General features: G+C 40.6%; 1 protein-coding gene across 1 annotated transcript in view; it reads right to left on the reverse strand.

Annotated features, from left to right (window-relative positions):
• Window positions 1-23199: 23199 nt before the first annotated feature.
• Window positions 23200-25125, reverse strand: part of PRMT3 (protein arginine methyltransferase 3) — a 131066-nt gene continuing 129140 nt past the window's right edge. The window contains exons 16-17 of the mRNA XM_021685855.2: window positions 23550-23685; window positions 23200-23503 (exon numbers count right to left, since the gene is read on the reverse strand). Coding sequence (XP_021541530.1) covers window positions 23576-23685 — 110 coding nt within the window. The 3' untranslated portion in view covers window positions 23200-23503; window positions 23550-23575. The remainder of the gene's footprint in view (window positions 23504-23549; window positions 23686-25125) is intronic.

A 25125-nucleotide genomic window follows, 5' to 3' on the forward strand; every position in this document is an offset into this window, starting at 1 on the left:
GCTGAGCTGAGCTTTACTGAGAGCTTATTGTCAGGCGCTGTGCTAAGCCCTTTTACATACATTAGCTCATCAATCATCACAACAGTCCTATGGAATAGGTTTCTTCTGTTATAATCCCCGAGTTTACAGACAAGAAAACTGAAGAGTAAGTGGCAAAGCCAGATTTCAACCCTTGGTTATCTCCAGAGCTTGTAATCTATATTATACTGTCTCTGGATCCTGTTATGTATTATTGCATAAACACTATGACAGAGACTGCCAGATACCCTTGGATATCCGTTTCTCCCTTCCTTCATGGTAATAGGATTTGTAGCTGAGCAGATGGCTGCCAGAAAAAGGACTACATTTCCCAGTGTCCTTTGCAGCTATGTAACTTAGTTCGGGCCAATGGGATATAAGCAGAAATATATGTATTCCTTTGGCCTTTCTTGCAATCTCTCTTGTTTTTCCTTCCTTCCTTTCCTCCTTTTTTCCCCCTTCCTTTCCTTCCTTTTTTCCATTCCTCTAGAATGCAGATGCTGTCCTTGGGAACATAAGATGGAGGCCACATACAATACAGTGACAAGACGGAATGAGCCGGGGTGACTGACACAGTGGAGATCCTCGCCAATCCTGAAACACCTATGCAGACGTCCACGTGAGAGAGAAATGAGCTGTGATCACGTTTACATCATCATCATTTTCGTTGTCAGTCATTTGTAGGTGAACATAACCTAACACATGCATCCAGAAATTCTTGCAAGGATGCTCATAATGTTAACAGTGGTTCCCTCAGGATTGCAGGATGTGTAGTGATTTTTACGTTATCTTCATAATTCTCTGGGAACATGAGCCACTTCTTACAAAAGCAATAAATCAAAAGAAAAATATACCACAGTACCCTCTACCTTCTGCCCTACAGTTTCAGTTCAGTGGCCAAGTTCTCACCTGCTCTCAGCCCTTCCGTAGCACCGTGTTTCTGGATGACTGCTCCCCTTGGCTCTCTGGGGTGCACTTTTGGCTTGCCTGACATTGAGGTTCAAGCTTACATTTGCAAAAATGCATCTGCGGTACACCATTGGGTTGGGAGGGGGGGGAAGAAGATTAGCTTCATGCCCTCCTCCTCCCTGGGAAGGGAAGAAAACCAGAAAATCAAGCCAGTTAATGTCTCCAGAGAGAAAACATATGGAAATAGATCTGTAGTTCATTCATTTATTCAATAACTATTGATGGGGCATATATGGTTCTAAGCTCTCTTCTGGGTATGAGGATACAGCAGTAAACATGGACTCTGTTGTCATGAAGCATACAGCCTAGAGGAAGGGACAAGCAAGCATTTAGATGCCTCTGTCCTACCCTGTCTTCCTCAGCTAGGTGGTCTGTGTCTGAATCCATCTGTTAGTGATAGTTCTACCCCCCAGAAGATTTGGCCAGTCTGATGGGAGTGTCAGCACTAGAAATGATTTGCAACAGAGACAGGAGTCAGATCCCATACAGGGTTGTGTCTGATAGCAAAAAGAACGCCCAGCCTTGCCTGGAGGAGGGGTACAAGGAAGGCTTTGGAGCCATAGCAGCTGAGCCAAGTCCCAGTGAATGAAAGTTACCAGGTATGTCTCAGGCCCAGTGAAATGATTCTCTCTGAGATGCAGACATCAGCACTAGTAAAATGCACGGGGCCCTTTATCTTTCAAGTACACCAGAGATCTTGGCTATAGTCTAAAATGGGTTTCAGATATCTATGAGATAAACAGATGAGTTCAGTTTCCTAATCCTGAAAAGGCTGTTGTTTAGGGGAGAAGACAAGGTTGGGGAGGGGGTAGGGTATCTACCAGGCTCTTGGTCCCCAGCCTGGTCCCAGGGACTTGTGTCTGAGCCCTATAGAGGGCAAGCAGAAGGGCAAGCTGGAGGAGCCGTTTGCAGCACGGACTCAAGCAGCCTGCCAAAGGGGTAGGTGACAAGAGATGGTTAGAGGGCATGTCCTCCTTCCCGTGAGCTCTCGTACTGCCCTGTAGGCTTCCCTGAGGGAATGCTCTGGGAATGCATCCTCACCAGGCGCAGGCAGGATCTGAAGGGACAATAGAGTACCTTCAGCGGCTCCTCAGGCAGTGATGATCAGTGAGGGTCCCAGAGAAAAGAACACATGGGAAAGACTCACGGAAACAGGGGAGCTGGCCTTGAGGATTCCCAGAAATACTGTGGGAGGAGGAAGGTGCTGGATTAGGGGGCTGAGCCTGAGGTCCTGTGCTGGAGACCAACAGGTGACAGTTGAGATACCTCTGTCCCGTTAGGTCTTAGCCTGGGCTCCCTGAAGGCAGAGCCTGAGATAAAGGCCTGCATGGAGTTTATTTGGGAATATGATCCCAAGGAGCAGGAGGGATGGAGGAGGGGAAGTGAAACATACACTATGAGGATGTGTTGTGGAGTCGGCCACCCCGTGATGCGTGGGAGCTTCTGGGAATCTAATGGCATGCATCTCAGGACTGTGCCCAGGGGTGAAAGAGGGAAGTGTATGTCCACTGGCTCAGTACCCCCTTGGTCACAGTGGCCCGAGGGTGTTAATTGCCCAGCACTTCCAGCAAGTTCTCAGGCGTCCCACCCAGGGTGTCAGAAAAGGCCTGGGGCATGAGAGGTGGCCCAAAGGGAGGGACTGACAGGTGTCCCTGCTCAAAGCAGGCTGAAGTCTGTGTTGAACTGATCACTACACGGTGGCTGGAGTCCAAAGTGGGCTGGCGGGATCTGGAGGAGTAGACAAGAAGTGCCCAAAACAGGCACCCATGAGCCGGTGAGGCCTCAGAAACCCAAGTTACAGAAGTTTCCAGAAACAAGCAAGAATAATGATATGTTGTTATTGTTATTAATAAATAATAGCTAATATTAACTGGACACAAATTACATGCTAAATCCTTATGGATACATCATTGCACATAACCTCATAACAACCCTTTGTGGTATGTGCTATTATTGATCTCTACCATGCAGATGAGGAAACTGAGGCAGCACATCACTTCCTCAAGGTCATACAGCTTGTAGGTGGTAGAGCCAAGCCGCCTCCCCATAAGTGAGGGGACAGGCAGCCTGGCTCTGGGGAGTGGCATGCATCTCCCCAAGCCCTTTGACTCTCTGGTCCCCAGTGCCAACTGTAATGGACTTTTCTCTCAGTCAGGGGCCTCTCTGTATGAGATTGTTCAAAGTCATGGTGGGTGCATCAGGGAATGCTTTAGAGTCCTCTTCCTTGGGATCTGAAACTCCGGGCTCAAGGCCTGGCTCTGTCACTCAGCTCCGGGATGGGGGAGTTCTGTTAGCATTACACACCACATTCCCTGCTTGTGCGGCATCTCCTCAGCTTTACAATGAAGTGATTAGACTGCTGACCCTGTGAGATCACTTTTGGCTCTACAGCTCACTGACGTTAAAGATAATTCACGTAAGTGGGACCAAGATAGTTGAAGATGGGAATAAAGGCCCTCTTAAACAAGATACAGAAAGCAAAGCCCTTAAAAGGAAAAGGATGATGAATTTGACTATTCCCAAATGAAACTTTTCCATCCTAGAAGAGACATCGATAGACAAAGCTAAAATGAAAACACATGGGGGAAAGTGTTCGCGAAACATACAGAGACAAAAGAGTCCCATTTAGATTACATAAGGAATGTCTCAAATCAATAAGAGAAAGGATCATGAACTAGGTGATTCGCAGCTAAGAAAATTGAATGGACAGTAGAAATACGAAAATATGCTCAAATTTACTAGTAATGAGGGAAATGAAGATTAAAACATGAATGAAATACTGTTTTTTCACCCACCAGCGTGGTGGCACCGAAACGTCTGATATTACCAATTACTGGCACACGTATAAGGAAGCAGTGTCCCCTGTGAGCGGGAGTAGGGCGCCAGTCTGGCAATATCTGTTAAAACGTAAAACACTCAAATACTGGGCCTCCGTGGTTCTTTCTCCATATGTGCCTTCAAGAAGCACCCACACCTGCCTATGGGAAGGCATGTCCAAGAATGTTCCCTCCAGCATTGCTTGTAGGCACTGAAAAAAACAGAACAAAATAGCAGCAAAACTGGCAGGGGAGGAAGCAGCTTGTCTATAAAGGAACTTCGTTAGTTCTATCTTACGCAGTAATATGCAAAAAATAAGAAAAGCATGGTTGGAATTCTATGCTGACATGGAAAAATCCATAGGACATACCAATGAATGGGAAAAAAAAGGTAAGTTGTTGAACGACGAGGAGCATGATAGCTTCCCGGGAAACCAGAATCAATTGTTCCCATAGAAACAGCATAGAAGAGAGTCTGGAAACAAACACGAAACTGGCACCAGAAATCAGTTCTGGGGAAAGGAAGAGAAGAACGAGTGCTGAGAAGGCCTTATCTCTACTGCTTTGGTTTGTTTAGACGGGGATATATTCATACATTTCTTGTGTGGTGTTGTTGCAAAGTATTAAAATCAGTGGTTGATGGCTGATAGCTTTCCCTTTTCCCAGCCTCCAAGGAACAGAATTCCCATGCCGGAAATTATAGGATCATCCCACCAACCCACTCCCCGGCCAGCTCAGCCACCTCCCTCCCCGCCGCCGCCCCCCCACCCCCATCTGGCTCTGCACCCACAGCGGTCTCGGGAGGCCAGGCACTCCTCTTCCCCTTCAAAGACTCCATTAGCGTTGTTTACGGTGCTCTGACATTTGTTCGCCCAGAGCTAACTGCAGGGCAAGGCTACGCTTATAGTGGCGTTTTTTTGTTTTTTCATTTTTCAATAAAGAGAAAGGTGAACATGTACTGTTAACATTCAACCTGGTGTAAAAACATTTCAACCGAAAGACTTTGGAAATTGATTTTTGTGGTGCGCAACCTGGAAAACATTTGTTAGAAGTTGATCATGTTTAGTTCTGTTAGTTGGCAAGATGTGCTGTGCGTGTTCATTTACAGCAGGTCCCACATCAGCAGCCCTGGCATCACCTCGCAGGCCCCAGCCCAGACTCACTGAATCAGACTTGGTGGGTAAGGCCCAGCAGTGCGTCTATGAGCAAGCCCTCCCTGTGATTCAGGTGCACACTCAAGTTTAAGAACCTCGATTTACGTGACCAAACATAAACTGCCTCTTAGGAAGCTGATCACACATCTGCAAAGTGACAACCTGAACTAAATGGTTTAAATTTCTCTTCATCCCTCAGATCTCAGCTGAATCATCACTTTCTCAGGAAACAGTTCCCAGTTCTTTGTTTTCATGAGCCCATGTACCTCTTCTCTCTGCATTGATCACAGGTGCATTTTACATGTATGTGTGTGATCATCTGATTGAGATTTGTCCCCCACCACCGCCTCACACCATAATGCGCTTGAGTATACTACAGTGCCAGGCACACGATAGGTATTTGTGCATGAATGAATGAACATATCCTTCACAGACAGCCTTCATTGCCACAGACTTTTCAACACATTTTTCACAAATCAGCAATGAAGCTTTCTTCATCAAGATCATCACTATTTTTCCAGATTTGAGACCCTGGCGACCTTCTAATTTTGTCACATTCATTCATCTGCAGGTGCCAACCAGTTGCCAAGTCCTGTGGATTCTTCCACTGGAATGTCTCCCTGCTTTAAATATTGTGTTCATTCAAATTGTAGCTTGCAACTGTTAGTATCTGTTGAGCATTTTCTGTTTTCCAAAGTATTTTACTTATATTAAAATATTAGCAACCACTGATTGGGGGCTCATGTGCCAGGCACCAAAGTGATTCCCATGACTATGAAGGAGGTGTTTATTAATTATTCTACATTTTCATGGAAGGGTAAAGCCAAGGTTAGAAGGGCCTAGGTAACTGCTGCACAATCACTCAGCTCCTAAGTGCTGATCGGTTTGGACCTCTGATTGTGGCTGATTCTCTGACCTACCCTCTGTGCTATAATGCCCTCCACCTATCCTTTATCCACAGCCCCTAAAGCTGTAAGAGCTCAGGTGTTTGGATTCCATACCTAGTGCCTCCTTGTTACCCCTCCATGCCGTTCCTTCACTCAAAGCCACGCAATGAGAATAAGCATGCATACTGGAAGGAATATGGGCTCTGGAGACAGACCTGGGTTCAAATCCAAGCTATGTGATCCAGAGCAAGTTATTCATCCTCCCTGAACCTGTTTCTTTTTCTGTAAAATGAGGAAAGTTGAAATTATGACCCCATAGGGTTGCTATGAGGACTACATGAGATCATTCACTTATCCACATACAAAGAGGGAGCACTAATCAATGCTAACCTATTATGTCTATTTCTAGTTCTCAGTACATCACACCTGAACTCTGTCCACCTTTCAAGGCTGCATGTAATCTGGGCTCCTCTTTTCCTAACTGCATTTCTCTTTATTCTAGAAAGACTTGTCTTTTTTGTTCTCTCAGTATAGATCACAATCATTGCTGTTACCATGTTTCCAATTCTAAAAAACATGGGTGCTCTTTGAAAAATAAAAGCAATATACGAAACTACAGAGAAAAGAAAAGAAAATCCCTCATTCCCACCCTCTAGAAATAACCAAAACATCTGTTCTTGTATCTGTGTGTGTGTAACTGTACCTAGATAGGTGGTGTTCTGAAATCTGATTTCTTTCACTTTACAGTATGGAGTAGACATCTTTCCATGCCAGTAAGTATAGATCATACCATCGCCGAAAACAAATGCATAGTGTGGTATCACATACATGTGCTACCGATGGACTGTACTGGTGAGCAACTGCTGCTTAACAAATCACCCTTCAGTTGTAGTGACTTATACAATAAGTAATCCAGAGCAAGTTTATATAAAATTATAATTTATATAATTTTACATGTTCCATATAAATTCCACATATAGATGCAGATGGATATATATAATGTTATATAAGTATCACATGTCTGCAGGCTGGGTGGAGTTTGGTGGACTTAGGCTGGCGTCAGCTGGGTAGTTCAGGTTCAATTTATAGCTGCTCTGTCTATAGGGGCAAGGGTGGCCCTCCTCCATATGTCTCTCATCCTCCTTCTGGAGCCAAGAATCTGTCCACATACCATTCAAAGCACACCACATGGCCAAGTCCAAAGTCAAGGAATGGGGAAATAGGCCTTGGTTATGATGAAGACATGTGAGTGCAGACTGGGGTGAAGAATTGAGACCAATAATTTAATCTATCACATACATAATCAGTTTTGTTTCCCATTTTTTATACTTATGAGCCATTTTGAGCCTCTTTGAACACATACTTCTGTTTCCTTGCCCAATTTTATCTTCTTGCGATAAATTTCTAAAGTCAAATTGCTGTGTCAAAGCACATATGCATTTCAAATATTGACTTATATTTAATAGTATTCCAAAAAGATTCTATACTCCCTAATAATAGTGTCAGAGAATGCTGTTTTCCTCATATTCTTGCCATTACTAGGTTTTATCAATTAGAAAAAAATCTTTGCCCTAATATAAGAAATATGTTGTCTTAAGTTTATTACATTTCTTTGATTATTGTTAGTGAGGTTAGAAATATTTTTACGTCTGTTGGTCTTTCATGTGTTTTTTTTTTGAGTGACCTCTTCATGCCCTTTGCCTATACTCACTTCTTTTCAAATAAAATCAGATTTCCACAAAACTAAGGTGAAGTCACAACTCGTTTCCCTTAACCCAGCTCTTGTGGGATTCTGTGTGCGGTCACCTCACCACCATCCCTTTTACTCAGGCAGAATGCAGTTCGCAAAGTTGGCAAGAAGGCAAAGCAGTGGACAGGTTCATGCCCTTCAGGTGCCGGGGAGAAGCCATGGATGCAGGAGAGCTAGGAAGGCCAGGCCCTGGAGCCAGGCTTCTGTGAAAGGTGACAATTCCTGCTCCTGATGATGCTGACTCAGAAGGAAGAGGCCTGCTATAAAGTCACCATTATCTTCTTGATGGCAAGAGAAAATTCCTCTCTAATCAATGTCCCAGGCTATCTAAATAGTTTCTAATTAAGGGCATTTTTATTTAAATCTAAAATCTAAAATCACAGTCCGAGTGGGCAGGTTCTGGGAAGAAAATGACAAATCCTAAATCCTTCTAGTATGGCTACAAATGCTTTGAACTTAGGAAAGAATGTCAAGCGAACCTTGCCTTCTTCCATACTGCTTGCTGGGAAACCTGAGAGTCGGGAGACGGAGGATTGGGCTAGAGGCGAGTGGTGTAACAAGGGTAATCCCGGCGTATACTTAGGTAGCACTTCTCAGGGGCTGGGCATTGCTCTAAGCACTTTACGTATATGCTAACTCATTTAATCCTCACCATGACCATAGGAAATAGGAATTACTATTATTCCTATGTTGTAGTTGAGGAAGTTTCTATTTGCTCAAAGACCCACAACGAGGAAATGGTGGAGCCGGGACTCAAACTCAGGTGGTCTGGCTCCAGAGCTGGTGCTTTAATCGCTTTGCTAGGATTTCCCCAGATGCACAGCATGTCCCAAAGTGGACTCGAAGGAGCACCCATCCCGCAGGATGCTGAATGCTATTACATGCAAAGGGAAACTTGGGGTTGAGGTTAACAGGTCTCTTCACTCCAACACTTCTTAGGGACTACAATATGCCAATCTAAACGGTGGGATTATTTTTTTTTTTTTAAGATTTTATTTATTTGACAGAGAGAGACACAGCGAGAGAGGGAACACAAGCAGGGGGAGTGGGAGAGGGAGAAGCAGGCTTCCTGCTGAGCAGGGAGCCCGATACGGGGCTCGATCCCAGGACCCTGGGATCATGACCTGAGCTGAAGGCAGACGCCTAATGACTGAGCCACCCAGGCGCCCCTAAATGGTAGATTTTTAAAGAAGCAAATCAACCATGCAGCACTTCCAAACATATTTGACCTTTAAAATCTTGTTTCAGAAAAGATTTTAAAGAATTTGTATTCCACAGACCATGTGTTGTTAAATGCTAGTATAGTGGGCTTTGGAGTCAGGCACACTGGCTTGGGGCAGCTCGTGAGAGCCAGGTGTTCAATTTTCAGGTGATTGAGAAAGCCAGTGGCTCAACTCAGTCATTATTAAAAATTAAACCTATAATTAAATAAATTATATTACAAAGGTAATGGATACTCAAGACTTACCACTTCCTGTTTACTTTATTACCCTTGACTATAATCTAGGCTCTTACGTAAGGTTATGCCTATGGCTCTACTCAGGTCACTGTGTGTATATATTGTGCAAATATTCGTGTGCTCTTGAGCATCTTCCCAGCTCCATGTTCAGTGATGGCGTGTTGGTAACTTGAAATCAGCCACGGTAAGGGTACCGACACCACCAAAATTGGCAAAGCCTCCACATCAGGGCTCTTTTTAGGGGAGGAGGTCTGTTTTGGGAGGAGTGGATGTTAACATTTACCAGCACATCATGGCAGACATGTATGCTTAAAACACTGACTTCACTGGTAAATACGATTTAGGGAAAATGACTCCATGTTTTTGAGCTTTGGTCTTCTACTTCTTTTTTTTTTTTTTTAATTATTTATTTATTTGAGAGAGAGAGAGACAGAGCATGAGCATGAGCATGAGCGGGGGTGGGGGCAGAGGGAGAAGCAGGCTCCCTGCTGAGCAGGAAGCCCTATGTGGAGCTTGATCCCAGGACCCTGAGATCGTGACCTGAGCTCAAGGCAGATGCTTAACCAACTGAGCCACCCAGGCGCCCCTGGTCTTCTACTTCTTAAGACTGTTGTGAAGGTTACATAAACCAGACTGGAGTAAAGCAGTGGTTCCCACATCCGGTCGGACTCATCACATGCTATTCAAGACCTACAGCATGAGAATCTCCATGGATGGTACCCAGGGATCTGCAGTTTCAATAAAGCTCCCCAGGACATGCAGACCTGCATTTGGGGACAAGTGGTAAAAGCTACCAGTAGAGAAGATTTCTGAACCAACAAGCTATGAAAAGTCATGTATCTCTTCCAACTCCAGCCTAAGTAGCAAGCACAGAATCAAGATCTCTCTTTCTAAAGTATGACTTGTTATGGGGCTGAGGCAGAGAAAGGGGCCTACCCTCCCCAGAGCTATATCACGTCTATAATCCTCTATAGGTAGCTTGACCAGGATAGGACCATTTCTCTAGACCATCCGAAGGATGTGGAAATAACTCAGTTTTGAAATTGTACTTCGTAATGCTCTTTACTATCATGAGCTTTTACCTGTCTTGCATCCAAATCTGGACAGGAAGGCTAAGACACCAGGACTACTGCAGGACACGCAAATCCTCTTGTTCATCATTCACAGCTGAACATGGCCAACAGCAAAATCAGATATACCACATCAGCCCCTTGGTCGGACATCTTAGACCCTGTTCCTTCTCTCTCTCCAGCCCCATCCTGACTATCAGAGGGGGTCAGATTTACTACCTAAATATTTTATTTTTACTATATATATTATTATACTATATAAAAATGTTTTATACTATATATATATGTATAGTTTACTATATATATTACCTATAGATACTTGGTTATAAAATCAGATTACAAGAGAAGAGATCATAATAATAGTAAAACAAGATTCCCTTGCTCCAGTCCTCTGAAGCAATTGCTCCCAAGAACCAACATTTTAAAATTCATTAAATAATTTAAAATTTTTCTTGTGGTCAATTTTACATTCCTAAATAATATAATTATATCTCTATATTTTGATGCATCCATTTTAGACATCATCTGTTCCTTTTCTCTATGATAGAGGAGGATTTTGCTTAACTTCTACTGCCATAACCTTCCCAGTGTCTATTACTCTTATTTCCATCATTAGTTACTTTAAACATTTCACACATACACTTTTATTGCTTATTCCACGGACACTAGATTGTTTCAAGTTCTTACTGTACCCCACCCAGACCCCTCCCAGCTACTGTCTTTCCACATTATCAAGGCTAAATAGATTTCTTTGAGATGCAGTCTGCCCAGCCATGGCAGAGATTTTGAGATTGACTACTGTCATCTTCAAAGCTCAGCATATTCAGGATTGCCATTAAATATTGGTCACATAAAATGACAGTGGAGAATATAATTCTGAATTCCCTCAGCTATCCTTTGTCTATTTAAAGAAAAGATAGGCTTTTTTTTTTTTTTTTTGCCCTGGATCACAGGAGTTATCTCATTAAATCAAGTACCATAGAACCGCATGAGGAGCCAGAGCAGATGAAGGTGTAAGGGGAATAAATCCTATTAGGGTCCCAGCAGGAGAGTCATTGGAGACGCACAGTCATGAAAGAAAGACCTGGGGCTCCACTCATGTTCCTGTGGTCTCAGGTCCAGTTTCAAAGAGGGAAAAATATACGCTGCTTGCTTTCCGAAAACATCTCAAAGCCTTCTTAAACCATACAAAAGCTTTTGTTCTTTCCAAACCTTTAGGATAGAAATGGGGTTAAAAACACCACTTTAAAAGAAATCCTTGCTGTCACTATTGCTATAAAACTATATCTACAGGATTTAAAAAAAATTTTTTTTTAAAGATTTTTTATTTATTTGACAGAGAGCGAGCGAGAGAGGGAACACAAGCAGGGGGAGTGGGAGAGGGAGAAGCAGGCTTCCCGTGGAGCAGGGAGCCCGATGCGGGGCTTGATCCCAGGACTCTGGGATCATGACCTGAGCCAAAGGCAGATGCTTAACGACTGAGCCACCCAGGCGCCCCAATATACCTATACGGTTTAACAAAGTTTTCTGATCAAGATTTCTCATTAGCTAAACTATTCCTAGTTATTGATATTATCAGTTTATGTAGCTGTGTGAAGAGATTTTTACTCATAATTTTTCCTTGTTTCCCTATTGATTAATAAATGAAACCATATTAAAATGTTTTAGAAATAATATATTTGAGGGGCACCTGGGTGGCTCAGTTAAGCATCCGGCTCTTGATTTAGGCTCAGGTTGTGACCTCAGGGTTGTGAGATCCGGCCCTGCCTGCCTTGGCTCCCCGCTCAGCAGGGAGTCTGCTTGAGAGTCTCTCTCTCTCCCACTCCCTTTTCCCTGCATTCTCTCTCTCTCTCTCTCTCTAAAACAATAAATAAATCTTTAAAAAAAGAAATAATATATTTGATCTTTTTAAGGAAGTTTAAACTATATCCATGCAGTTTTCACACAGCAGAATTAGCCTTTGCCAATTTTAAAACACACCAAATTATCTACTTTTTGAAAAGGATCAACATGCAAGTAAGTTAAAAACCATTTAAATGTGCGTGAGTGGGAGATATAGGCTTCCAGTTATGGAATGAGCAAGTCACGGGAGTAAAAGGCACAGCATGAGGAATAGGATATGTTGTAATCATGATATATCAGGACAGAGGGCAGCTACATTTGTGAGCATAGCATATGTGTAAACTTGTGGAATCACTCTGTCGTACACCTGAAGCTAGTGTAACGTTGTGTGTCAACTGTACTATACTAAAAAACCAAAAATCATTCCTAGTTTGTTGGTTCAGAAATCTTCTCTACTGGTAGCTTTAACCACTTGTCCCCAAATGCAGGTCTGCATGTTCTGGGGAGCTTTAATGAAAAAGCAAATTCAGGGTTTTACTGAACCATTTGATGGTCTTAGGCTTTGAAGTTTTGTTTTTTGGGTTTTTTTTTTTTTTTTTTTGAGGGGAGTGGAGAGTTTAATCTAAGTCAGTGGTTCTCAAACTTTCTTGGTTTTAGGACCCCTTTACTTCTTAAAAATTAAGAGCCCCAAAAAGCTTTTGTTCATGTGGGTTACATCTATTGATATTTTACCATATTAGAAATTAAAACTGAGAAACATTTGTATTTGCTTATTAATTCACTGAATAAGCCCACATGTTAATAAAATTAACATATTTTTATGGAAATAACTATATTTTCAAAATAAAAAATATTTAGTAAGAAGTGATATTGTTTAGCATTTTTATAAATCACTTTATTCTCTGGTTTACCAGAGTACAGCTGGATTCTCATAGCTGCTTCTACATTTAGTCCATTAAGATACATTGTTTTGGTTGAGGTATATGAAGAAAATATGGACTCATATAGATAATCTTCTTCAGTACCCAACCCAAACTTGACAAGCAGTTTCTTTCTAAGATTTTATTTATTTATTTGAGACAGAGAGAATGAGAGACAGAGATCATGAGAGGAAGGAGGGTCAGAGGGAGAAGCAGACTCCCTGCCGAGCAGGGAGCCCGACGTGGGACTCGATCCCAGGACTCCAGGATCATGACCTGAGCTGAAGGCAGTCGCTTAACCAACTGAGCCACCCAGGCGCCCGACAAGCAGTTTCTTAAAACTACTTTTAAGTAAAAAAAAAAACCTTTAAGAAAGGTCAATTGCAATGTGGAATCTAAAATTTTATATTGTTTCATTAAAATCCCAGGTTTATTTTGTCCTTAGAATGAATATTTGTAACCTTATGCATTTTGGGTGGCGGAGAATATTAGTTCACTGCATTATGCAGATCTTTCAAATGTTGACACATTTCATTATATAGTCAAAAATCAAGGATGTTATTATTACTTCTGATCAGGTTCAGGACATGCTACCCCCAAAATATGGCATCTTGGCACAATGAATATTTCAGGCTGAAGGAATTTGGAAAATGGCACGTGCAGGAAGGGTTCTTCCTCCCTTCCTTCTATTTTGTTAGCTCTGCTTGTGATTTGTTGCTTCTCAGTAAATAGGTGTACCCACAGTGTTCAACAGTGGTCATTAGAATGAACATATTTGACTGTTCTCAAGATTTCTTCCACCTTCTGAAAAAACTCTTGGACTTCCCCTGTAGCAGGTCATAAAACCCTCATGTGAGAGGGGCTCTCCTGTCCTGGGAGGAGAGGAATATCTCCAAAAATGAAGGAACCCAGAGAGGATAGGCCTCAGACGAAGAGGCCTTGCTGTTTCCCCCAGTTTACTACATTTAGCTTACCTTTGTCCTATCACATCTTCCCACAACTTTCCATTCTACATCAAACCTAGCATAAAACCTTCAGGTTTAATTGTTTCCTTGGGTCTTCATTTACTTCCTTGTGAAGGCTCCTGTGTTATGTAAAACTTATAGAGGCATACATCAGAGATATTGTGGGTTTGGTTCCAGACCACCACAATAAAGCCAATGTCACAATAAAGCCAGTCAACTGAATTTCTTGTTTTTTTGTGTGTAAAAGTTATGTTTGCACTGTACTGTAGTCTAGTAAGTATGTGATAGCATTATGTTTGAAAACAATGTACATTATTTATTTTTTTAAATTTATTTATTTGACAGAGAGAGAGGCAGCAAGAGAGGGAATACAAGAAGGGGGAGTAGAAGAGGGAGAAGCAGGCCTCCCGCGGAGCAGGGAGCCCGATGCGGGGCTCGATCCCAGGACCCTGGGACCATGACCTGAGCCAAAGGCAGATGCTTAACAACTGAGCCACCCAGCGGCCCCAAAACAATGTACATAAAGATACTTTATTCCTAAAAAATATTAACCATCATCTGAGCTTTCAGTGAGTCGTAAACTTTTTTTTTTTGAAGATTTTTTATTTTTATTTTTTGACAGAGAGAGACACAGCGAGAGAGGGAACACAAGCAGGGGGAGTGGGAGAGGGAGGAGACCCCCCGTGGAGCAGGGAGCCCGATGCGGGGCTCGATCCCAGAGCCCTGGGATCATGACCTGAGCCGAAGACAGATGCTTAACAACTGAGCCACCCAGGCGCCCCGAGTCGCAATCTTTTTGCTGGAGGGTCTTGCCATGATGTTGATGGCTGCTGACTCATCGGGGTGGTGCTGCTGAAGGTTGGGGTGGCTGTGGCAATTTCTTAAATAAGACAACAATGAAGTTTCCTGCATTGATTGACTCGTATACAAATGATTTCTCTGTAGCATGTGATGCTATGTGATAGCATTTTATCTACAGTAGAACTTCTTTCAAAACGGAAGTCAGTCCTCTCAAACTCTGTCACTGCTCTATCAGTTAAGTTTATGTAATATTCTAAATCATCTGTTGTCATTTCAACAGTCTTTACCAGGACCAGATTCTATCTCAAGAAACCATTTCTGTGCTCAGCAGAAGAAGGAAGTCCTTCACCCTTAAAGTTTTATTATGAGATTTCAGAAAGTCACATCTTCTGGCTCCACTTCTAATTTTGTTCTCTTGCTATTTCCCCTACATCTGCATTTACTTCCTCCGCTGAAGTCTTGGACCCCTCAAAATCAAACATGAGTGTTGGAATTCAGCTTCTTCCAAACTCCTATTCATGTTGGTATTTTGACCTCTTCCCATGAATCACAAATGTTCTTAATGGCATCTAGAATGGTGAATCCTTTCCAGAAGGTTTTCAGTTTACTTTGCCCAGACCCATCAGAGGAATCACTGTCGCAGCTCTAGCCTTACAAAATGCGTTTCTTAAAAAAACCTTGAATGTCGAAATTACTCCTTGACCTATGGGCAGCAAAATGGATGTGGTGTTAGCAGGCATGAAAACATCAATCTTGTTGTCCATCTCCATCAGAGTTCTTGGGTGACCAGGTGCACTGTTAATGAGCAGTAATATTTTTGAAAGGAAGCTTTTTTTTCTGAGCAGCACATCTCAACAGTGGGCTTAAAATATGCAGTAAACCATGTTGTAAACAGATGTCTTGTCATCTAGGGTGTGTTGTTCCATTTATAGAGCACAGGCAGAGTAGATTTAGCATAATTCTTCGGGGCACCTAGGATTTTCGGAATGGTAAAAGAACCTTAGCTTTAACTGAAAGTCACTAGCTGCATTAGCCCCTAATAAGAGAGTCAACCTATCCTCTGAAACTTTGAAGCCTGGCACCGACTTCTCTCTGGCTATGAAAGTCCTAGATGGCACCTTCTTCCAGTAGAAGCCTGTTTGTCTGCACTGAAAATGTTTCATGCAGCCACCTTATTATTTTAGCTAGATCCCCTGGATAACTTGCTGCAGCTTCTACATCAGCACTCACTTGCACTTTTCTGTTATGGAGATTTTCTTTCCTTAAACCTCATGAACCAACTTCTGCTGGCTTCAGGCTTTTCTTCTGCAGCTTCCTCACCTCTCTCAGCCTTCACAGAACTGAAGAGTTAGGGCCTTCCTCTGCATTAGGCTTGGCTAAAGGCAAAGTTGTAGCTGGTTGAAGCTTCTATCCAGACCACTAAAAACTTCCTATCAGCAATAAGGCTGTTTCACTTTCTTACAGTTTGTGTGTACACGGGAGTGGCACTTTTAATTTCCTTCAAGAACTTTTCCTTTGCATTCACAACTTGGCTAACTGGTGCAAGAGGCCTAGCTTTCCGCCTGTCTCTGCCTTTGACAGACCTTCATCACTAAGCTTAAACATTTCTAGCTTTTGATTTAAAGTGAGACATGTGACTTTTCCTTTCATTTCAACACTTAGAGGCTACTGTAGGGTTATTAATTTGCCTCATTTCAATATTGTTGTTTTCAGGGAATAGCGGAGGCCCAAGGAGAGGGAGAGAGATGGGAATGACTAGTCCATAGAGCAGTCAGAACCATCAGAACATTTATCAATTTAAGTTCACTGTCTCATATGGGTGCAGTTTGTGGTGCCCCAAAACAATTACAACAGTAACATCAAAGATCACGGACCACAGATCATTATAACAAATATAGTAACAATGAAAAAGTCTGAAATATTGTGGGAATTACCGAAATTACAGAGACAAGAAGTGAGCAAATGCAGTTAGAAAAAAATGGCACTAATAGTGGTTGCCTTCACAAACCTTCCATTTGCAAAAAATCTGCAAAGCACGATAAAGCGAAGTGCAATGATACATATCGGTGTTAAATAAATTTGTATGCTTTTCTCTTGTTAGTCTGTCTTTTGTTACAGAGGTCATAGTTGAGAACTTAAGAGTAGAGCAAAAAGTTGTTTTTCTTCCCCTACGCCACTAATCTTTAAGTCTTTAAGGATTGGGAAGCCCTCAAGCTCATAGATACAGGTTTTCAAAAATTGCAATTTTAGCTTGAAAACTAGTATTTTATCACTAGCAACAAATTCTACCAGTTGTTTTATTTGAAGTGCTAAGGTCAGTTTTTTTTTTTTCTTTTGCAGGACAATGCCTGCCATAGTTTCTCAGTCATTCTTTCAAGTAAAAATAATATTTTATGAAAAAAGTGGCTAGTTTAGGTCACAAATCAATTGCACAAGTGCTTTCCCTGGAGACAAATATTGTATTTCAGCATGCAGCAAAAGTGTTTTATTAGTATCATACAGAATATTAAAAGACATGTATTCAAGGGTAAAGATCTAATAAAATTAATATTTACCATGTCACCAAGGACATTTTAAAGAGAGTATGTGGTAGTGAAGAATAAAATGATTACTTTAGTAATAGTTTGATGCCTTGATTTGTGTGCTAAAGGGCCAGCACTTTTACCTACAATTGCTTTTGCATCATCAGTATAAATGCCAATACAGTGAAAAAGGCAAACAATGTATCAGTATTATTGCAAGAATAGTTTTGATCTCCTGGACTTTCTGCAAGTTTTATTTTGGAGTCACCAGGGGTCTGCTGGCTACATTGTGAGAACTAACGATTGAGGTGAAAGATGATGCTGGTTTGGACCAGGATAGCAGTGATGGAAGTAGTTAGAACTATTTTGGTTCTGGATATATTTTAAAGGTAGATCCAGTAAAATTTGTTGGCCAGCTTGGATGTGGAGTTGAGGATAAAGGTCAAGGATGACCTTAAGGTTTCTGGCCTGAGCTAATAAAAGAAGAAATTCCATTAAGTGACGTAGAGAAAGATAGCAGGAGCAGGGTTTGGGAAAGATCAGAAATAGTTTTGAAACATGTTAAGTTTCAGATGCCCAGGAGACAGCTAAGTAGACATGTCATGTAGGCGGCTGGATATAGTCTGCAGTGGGAGATAGATGGCTGGAGATACACGCTGAGGAATCATCAACATCTAGGTATTTAAAACAGTAAGACTGGATGAAATCACCAAGGGAGGAAGGATGGGCAGAAAAGAGATCTCAGGACTAAGGTGCCAACATGTAAAGGTTGAAGAGTGAGGAAAAGCCAACAAAGGCAACTGAAGAGTGGTCAAGGAGGAAGGAAGAGAGTGGGGAAAGCCAAGATGAATGTGTGTTGTGTTCTATGTGTTGACACACACAACCATGATGAATCTCAAAAAACACTGTGCTAAAAGAAGGTGGAAATGAAAGAGTACATACTATATGACCCCACTTACATGAAGTTCTAAAACAGGCAAAACAAATTTATCTTGATGGAAATCAGGATAGTGTTTGCCTGGAAAAGGGAGTGGGGATACATGTTGACTGCATAGTAGCACAAGAGAACTTTTTGGTGTGAAAGAAGTGTTCTAAATAGTAACAGGGGTGTTGAGTATATGCATACATTTGCCAAGTCATACTGTACACTTAACATGTGCATTTTATTTTATATAAATTATACCTTAATACAGTTGTTCAAAAAATGGGAAGAGAAGCAGCACAGACCATGAACATGGAAAACTCTTTGAGTGGTCTCAATGTAAAAGGAAAACTAGAAATGTGGCAATAGCAGAGGGAAAAGTGGAGTTAAATTTTTTTTCATCATAGGAGCACCTGGGTGGCTCAGTTGGTTACGTGTCCCACTCTTCAATTCAGCTCAGGTCTTGATCTCAGGGTCATGAGTTCAAGCCCTGTGTTGGGCTCCATGTCCAGCATGGAGTCTACTTAAAAAAAAATATATCCTAGGTGAAATAATAGCCTATTTGTATGTTAACTGGAGAGAGGTGGAGGGAAAATCTGATGATACAGGGGAAACATGCTGAAGCAATTAACTTTGAACTACTCAGAGAAGGAGATGTGGGACACAGGGAGAGAAGCTGGCTTAGCTAGAAGCAACGGAAGTTCACTTAGTGGGGAGGCAATGTACAGGCATAAAGATCGGCTGGGGCATGTGGTATGGAAACCTGTGGAAGTTCTCAGATTTGTCCTATTTTCTCAGTAAAACAGGAAACAAGGACTTCAGCTGAAAGAATGAGAAGGATGTTCTGGAGGTTGGCGGAGAGAAGGTATAAAATAGTCACTGAGGAGTCTGTGAGATAAACAGACGAGGGAAATGACTATTGGACACCTGAGATTAGGAGTCATAAATTTAAGACTAGACCATCAGTATGGTTGAGTGTTTTCCTCCAGCCTCACTGAGCTGCATATGTGCAGTCATGTGTTTGGGTTAGAAGCAGAACTGTGGTTTAGTCAAGAGTCAGAAAAGTGAAGGAGAGGCGAAGAAGTTGCAGCTATATGAAAGGGGGTGTTTATAATGATGGCCTATGGATTTTAAGCCGATCCAAGAGAGAGGTGTAAAAATGAAGAGGTGAAGGATGGAAGACATGTGGTATGAATGAATGGATTTTGGTCTTGGTGGAGTTGAAGGACTGCTGGAATTGGATTACAAAAGAGAGTGTGCTGAAAAGAGGTAGTTAGAATGATACTTAATGTTGAGATTTATACAGGAGTTTGAGTTCTTGTTTGGCCAGTTCTACAGATGACCATAGGAGGGGCTGAGTTAAGGTTATAGGCAAGATCACTGGATGAGGTCAATGAGACAAAAGGTCAGCGTATAAAAGGATCATTCACATGAAATCTTAAACTCACTGATGAAGCAGGAGCGGTGTGGGGCAGTGGTGGCAGTTAAAACTTTCAAGGAATGGAGATTAATCTGGAGGTGGAGAGTTGATAGGTAAGATGGTTTGTGTTATAGTCTTAATGACAAAAGACAAAGATGGGAGGGGGTAGGAAGGATTTTGGAGAGAACGGTCTATAACTGACAACCAAAAGCCAGGAAGTCACTTACTGCACATCCAAGTGTAGGGAGATAAGTGGTGTGGGAGAGGACAGTCACTATTTAAGAGGCCTTTGGGGGAAGCAATGTCCTCAGGAGGGCAAGGGATTTCAGAGAGAAAAGAGGAGACATACAGAACTGCACAGGGATATGAGACTGGGATGCAGAACAAGGGAGGCTGGGGCTTCAACTTCCTTTACTATTTAAGCTATTGTTATCTTAATTTTAAAAAATTACAATGAACTCAATGATAGACTATTTTTGTATATATTTAGGTATACTCTAGAGCTAAATGCATGCTAACTGTTCCACATTAGCCAAGATGTTAAGGCACTATATGAAAACTGTTTCTTTGGTAGGCTTTTTTTTTTTTTTGCACCCAAAACTTTATTGGAAAGGACAAATCAATTGCTAAGACACTTTAAAAGTACTTCGCTTATTCATCATTCTGCTTGGAAAAATTTACCTTTACTTTATAGTAAGGAAACAAACACAAAATCATTAAAAATACATGAGCCTCCAAGGCAACATGGCCTCATCTGATAGCTGGGCAGGGACTTTACATACCTTCCCATGGGGCCTCGTGCATTAATACAACAGGAACACCACATGCTAGGGTGAGAACCAAGCAAGGCAGGCATTGGGAGCCTCAAGGCATGTTGAAAAATGCTGATATAAAGCAATTTCCCCAACTGTCTCTCCTAATGTTGGCAGTTAGTTTTGGGTCCAGAGCCCTTTTAAGACACCCAGAGGTTAGTGAGATTCACAGAAGTGCTTCGTAGTTTAGTTTGTAGCTCGTGGGTGGGGTTCAACCATCTCTAACTTTGAAAAGTTCTGTCTGCACCTCTCTCTGGTCTTATTAAAACTTTCTAAATGAAGTTGATAATCAGCTTCAAAGTTTTGCGCTAATTTCCTTTGCACAGGGCACTGTTACAATTCCAGACACCAGTTTCAATTATGTAAGTACTTTTATATATATATATATATATATTTTTTTTTTACATTAGGGTAAGTCTTGGTTAATCCTCTAAGTCTCATAAATGAAGTACATCTAGTTGCTTAGCTTCAAGTCTGTAAAAACTATAGTCTTTGTAATGTGTTCTATTGGGTGTATATTCTCTGCCATGGCCATTAATCAATCTTGTGAAGAAATATTCTACTTAACACTATTCGCTATCTCTGCTCCAATAAAGCCTTATCAAAATGAGCAACGGGGTGGATTTGGCCCCAGGCTATAGTTTGCCAACCCACAGTAGGCAATGCTTGACCTCAGCTATCTCACTGACCTTGCCTTTCATCACAGATTCAAATTCCGTGACAGTATTGTATATTTAATATGTTTTTAAGGTATTCTTCACAGAAAAATCTGGATCTCTAGATGTTCTGGATCTATGCTACAGCCAAGCAGCTTAAATGATCACTTCCGGCATGACTGGCAGGAGCTAAGTGATATATGATCCTGTTTTAATCCTTCCTATTCAGAGTTTTTAGCAGTACTGTTGGCACACTCCCTCCACTTGATAGTTGACTGGTGAGATTAGTATGGGCTGAGCTCAAGGCAGTAACTTCACACAATACATTTTAGATACTCCACTTTAAAGAGAAAGGCAGAATAATGGAAAACACAGGCGGACCAGATTGGTTAATCTAGATTAAGTGGTAAGAAGCAAATAACCCTGCAGGACCAGAATTACTTGCCCTCCCTCTCAAACAGGGATTATTTCAAAGTGAAATGATAGCTCCCTCATTTATTTCACAATGTATTCCTAGCACTTGGGGCTCCTTATTGGACCACTTTGTGCAATGCTGTACACCCTCAAGAGTTGTTTTGTTGAAACAATCCTTCCAGAAAATACTGTTCTAGTAAACAGAGATGACTAGTTGGACGCATCCTACACACTACAAAATAACAATGTTAATTTCACAAAGAAAAACAGGAGGAAAAATATTTTCTTAATGGAAATGAAATAAAATCCTTGGGACAGAGTAGTTTGCTATCCATAAATGTGCATCTGTCACAGCATGAAAGGACAGTGTATTTATCATTGTCATGGGCTGTGAAGTTTTAATTTTTTGTAGCAGTTTAACGGCTGAAATTCCAATCGAAGAGCTAATATTTGGATTCTCATGTTCTCTTAAAATGTTTGGTACACACATTAGAATGTTTCAGCCTGGGAAGGCAAACTGAAAAGAACAGAGATCTACCAACTATGGTTGGCCTATTTATAACCAGGAGAAAATCAAAAGAGCCATGGGATGAAAATCCTAGGCAAATCTAACAAGAGTTTTTTTAAAAAATCATTTTTGAGAAATACTTTAAATAGTAAAAAATATTTGTTATGCACTTACATGAAAGAAAAATAAAGCAAAAAAAAAAAAATTAGACGGTTTTTGGTTACTTTAAAAACCCATTAAATCTTTTCACAGGGGTTCCTGATTTTTATCACTCTACCACACTCAAATTTGTACATGAAGTCATTCCGGACAAAATTTAAAGTACTTTGAGCTATATTATCAGCACCACATATTTCTAGTAATGTTCTAAATCAAAAACAAGTTGGCTGGTTTAACCCAGTGAAAACAGAAATCATGCTTATAGAAAGACTTAAAAGACGATGGCCTGAAATACAGCATTTGAAGGGGTTAATTTTCCCATTGCTAGAAGTCCAGTTCTCTAAGACCAAAAGACAATTTTCAAAATAGTTTTCGCTACATTAAATACTAATTTCTGTTAAAATCTTCCCACCCATTCATGTACTTAAGGGTAGTATTTGATTCCCCAACGAATCTAATGTAGATAGCACATATTCCATGAAAGGGATCCTTGACTGCCTAATGATACCGACCACCTAGCATTTACTGACTGTCTTCTATGTGCCAGGCACTGATTGAAGTAGTTGAAATGTATTAACTCATGAACTGGCACATTCATAAAGGGAGAGAGAGGTTAAGGAACATGACTGAGATCCAACAGCAAGTAAGAGCTGTCACCAGAGCCTGCGCCTAGGCAGTGACTCCGGAGCTCACACTGCTCAACACTATGCTATGCTGCCTTGTGTATGTCTTATTTTGAAAAAGAAGCTGCCTTGTGTATGTCTTATTTTGAAAAAGAACCAGCTGTTTAACTGAAAAAAAGTATATGACCCAGCTGTCCTTAAATCCGTTTTCTTAACGATGATTCCTTTGTTAAGACTTGTTTTAAATGCTTCTGATTTTATAAAAGGCTTTAGTATGTTAAAATACCATTTTATAATATTAATAGTTGTACATATTTGATTGTTTTCTATTCTGCATTTCAAATTGAGTCAATAACTGTAAATAACACAACTGTAGGTATACTAACAGTTCTTTAATTATATTCTGATATTCTAGCAAATAATACAATTAAAAACTACTCCTCAGAGTAGAAATCTGCAATAAAATGTATAATAGCTTGTGTATAGTTACTAGTTTAATAAAACATTATCCAAATAATCAGTTACTCGTGTTTAAAATTTATAGTAAGAAACATTAAAAACAACAAAAGACTATCTCTGTTTCAAATTTAGGCCTATTTAAATGATTTTCAGTATAGTTATACTCAATATAATGGTTACATTTAGTAAAATCTTGCTGACCAGACTTCCAAGACTGTGATTATGTAGGTGGTCCACTAGGATCTGTTGTTCCTTTCCTTAGCTGAATTATATCAGATTCCTACCATGTGTCTCTAGTATTGAGGAGACTCATTAAGAAAGGATCCATCATCCATCCACATGCTCACATAAAACCCCCTCTTTCCACCCCCTACCCATAACCCACCCCCATACTAAAACCCACAAGTTAGTTGTGCTTTTGTAGTCTTTTCACTGGAGACCATAAGTTTGAGTTGAATTATTCAATGTGAGGGTCACAATGAGAGAACGTGGATCTTTCTTATTCTTGTGGACTGTGATCTTTCCTTTCAAGGCTTCACCTACAGAAGAAAGGTAAAAGATGTGTTTAAGAATTCAAGGAATACAGAAACAAACTGAGGGTTGCTGGAGTGGAGGGGAGTGGGAGGGATGGGGTGGCTGGGTGATGGACACTGGGGAGGGTAGGTACTATGGTGAGCGCTGTGAATCACAGACCTGTACCCTGAAACAAATAATACATTATTATGTTAATAAAAAAAATTAAAAAAAAAAGAATTCAAGGAATACAGTCTAGTAGAAAAGTAATAATGTATACCCAGTACTTCTCTTTTATTGTTGTGAGATGTTTCACTCATTTTGGAAAAAAAATTAATCGATTTAAATTTTAGGGCAATTTTATGTTTAATTTTTGAACAAAGTAGATCTAAAAAATGAAAAAATTTAAAATTAATTTAAAACATAACTGAATATTTAAAGCATAAATAACAACAATGTATTGGGAGATAATCTATATATAGCACCATTTGGGGAAGTGAAATTTTTACAATAGCTCAAAGGATTGGAGGGGGTAAATGGAAGAAAATTACTGAGTCTTAAACTATAAATGAAATGGTGTACTATTGTTTGATGGTAGTCTGGTAAGCTAAAGAGGCATGCTGGAACTCTAGTGCAACAATTATAAAAACAAACCCAACACATGTAGTTATTTAGCTAAGGGTGGAGATAAAATGAAATAATAAAAGAATATTCAATCAAAAAAAAAAGGTAAGAAGGAAAAAAGGAATAAATGACAGAGGGGATAGAGAAAAACAAATAGCAAATGACAGAATTAAATCTAGTATCACAGATAATAACATTAACTGTAATGTGTTTAATATACTTTGAATATAAAGAAAGGGTCAAAGTAAAATGTAATTCTATATTAATCATAGAGAGTCTGAAATGGCAGTATTAATTTCAGACAAAGATGACTTCAGGAAAAAATACATAACCAGAGATAGACATCAAAACGATCATTCAATTTACAAAGAGACATAATGACTTTTATGTATGATTGTATGACTACAGAGCTTCAAAACACATGATGCAAACTGACAGAACCACAGGAAGACACATATAATCCACAATTATCATTGGGAATTTCACCTCTCCTCTGTCAATAATTGCAATAACAACTAGATAGAAAACCAGAAAGAATATGGAAGACTTAACCCACTACTAGATATCCCTCATAAACTAAGATTCAAAAATCCTTTGACTAAAGAGAAAAATACTACTGTCTCATAAAATACAGGAAAAAATCTGACAAAATTAATTTATAACAACTTTCAGCAAGCTAGCAATAGAAGGACTCTTCAAGCTGATAAAAGGAATCTATGAGAAACTCCAGATAACATTTTATTTATTTTTAAGATTTTATCTATTTATTTGACAGAGAAAGAGAGAGCACAGCAGGGGTAGCAGTAGAGGGAGAGGGAGAAGCAGGCTTCCCACTGAGCAGG

The sequence above is a fragment of the Neomonachus schauinslandi genome, chromosome 11 (genome assembly GCF_002201575.2).
Source record: "Neomonachus schauinslandi chromosome 11, ASM220157v2, whole genome shotgun sequence".
In the NCBI taxonomy this organism is placed as follows: Eukaryota; Metazoa; Chordata; class Mammalia; order Carnivora; family Phocidae; genus Neomonachus; species Neomonachus schauinslandi.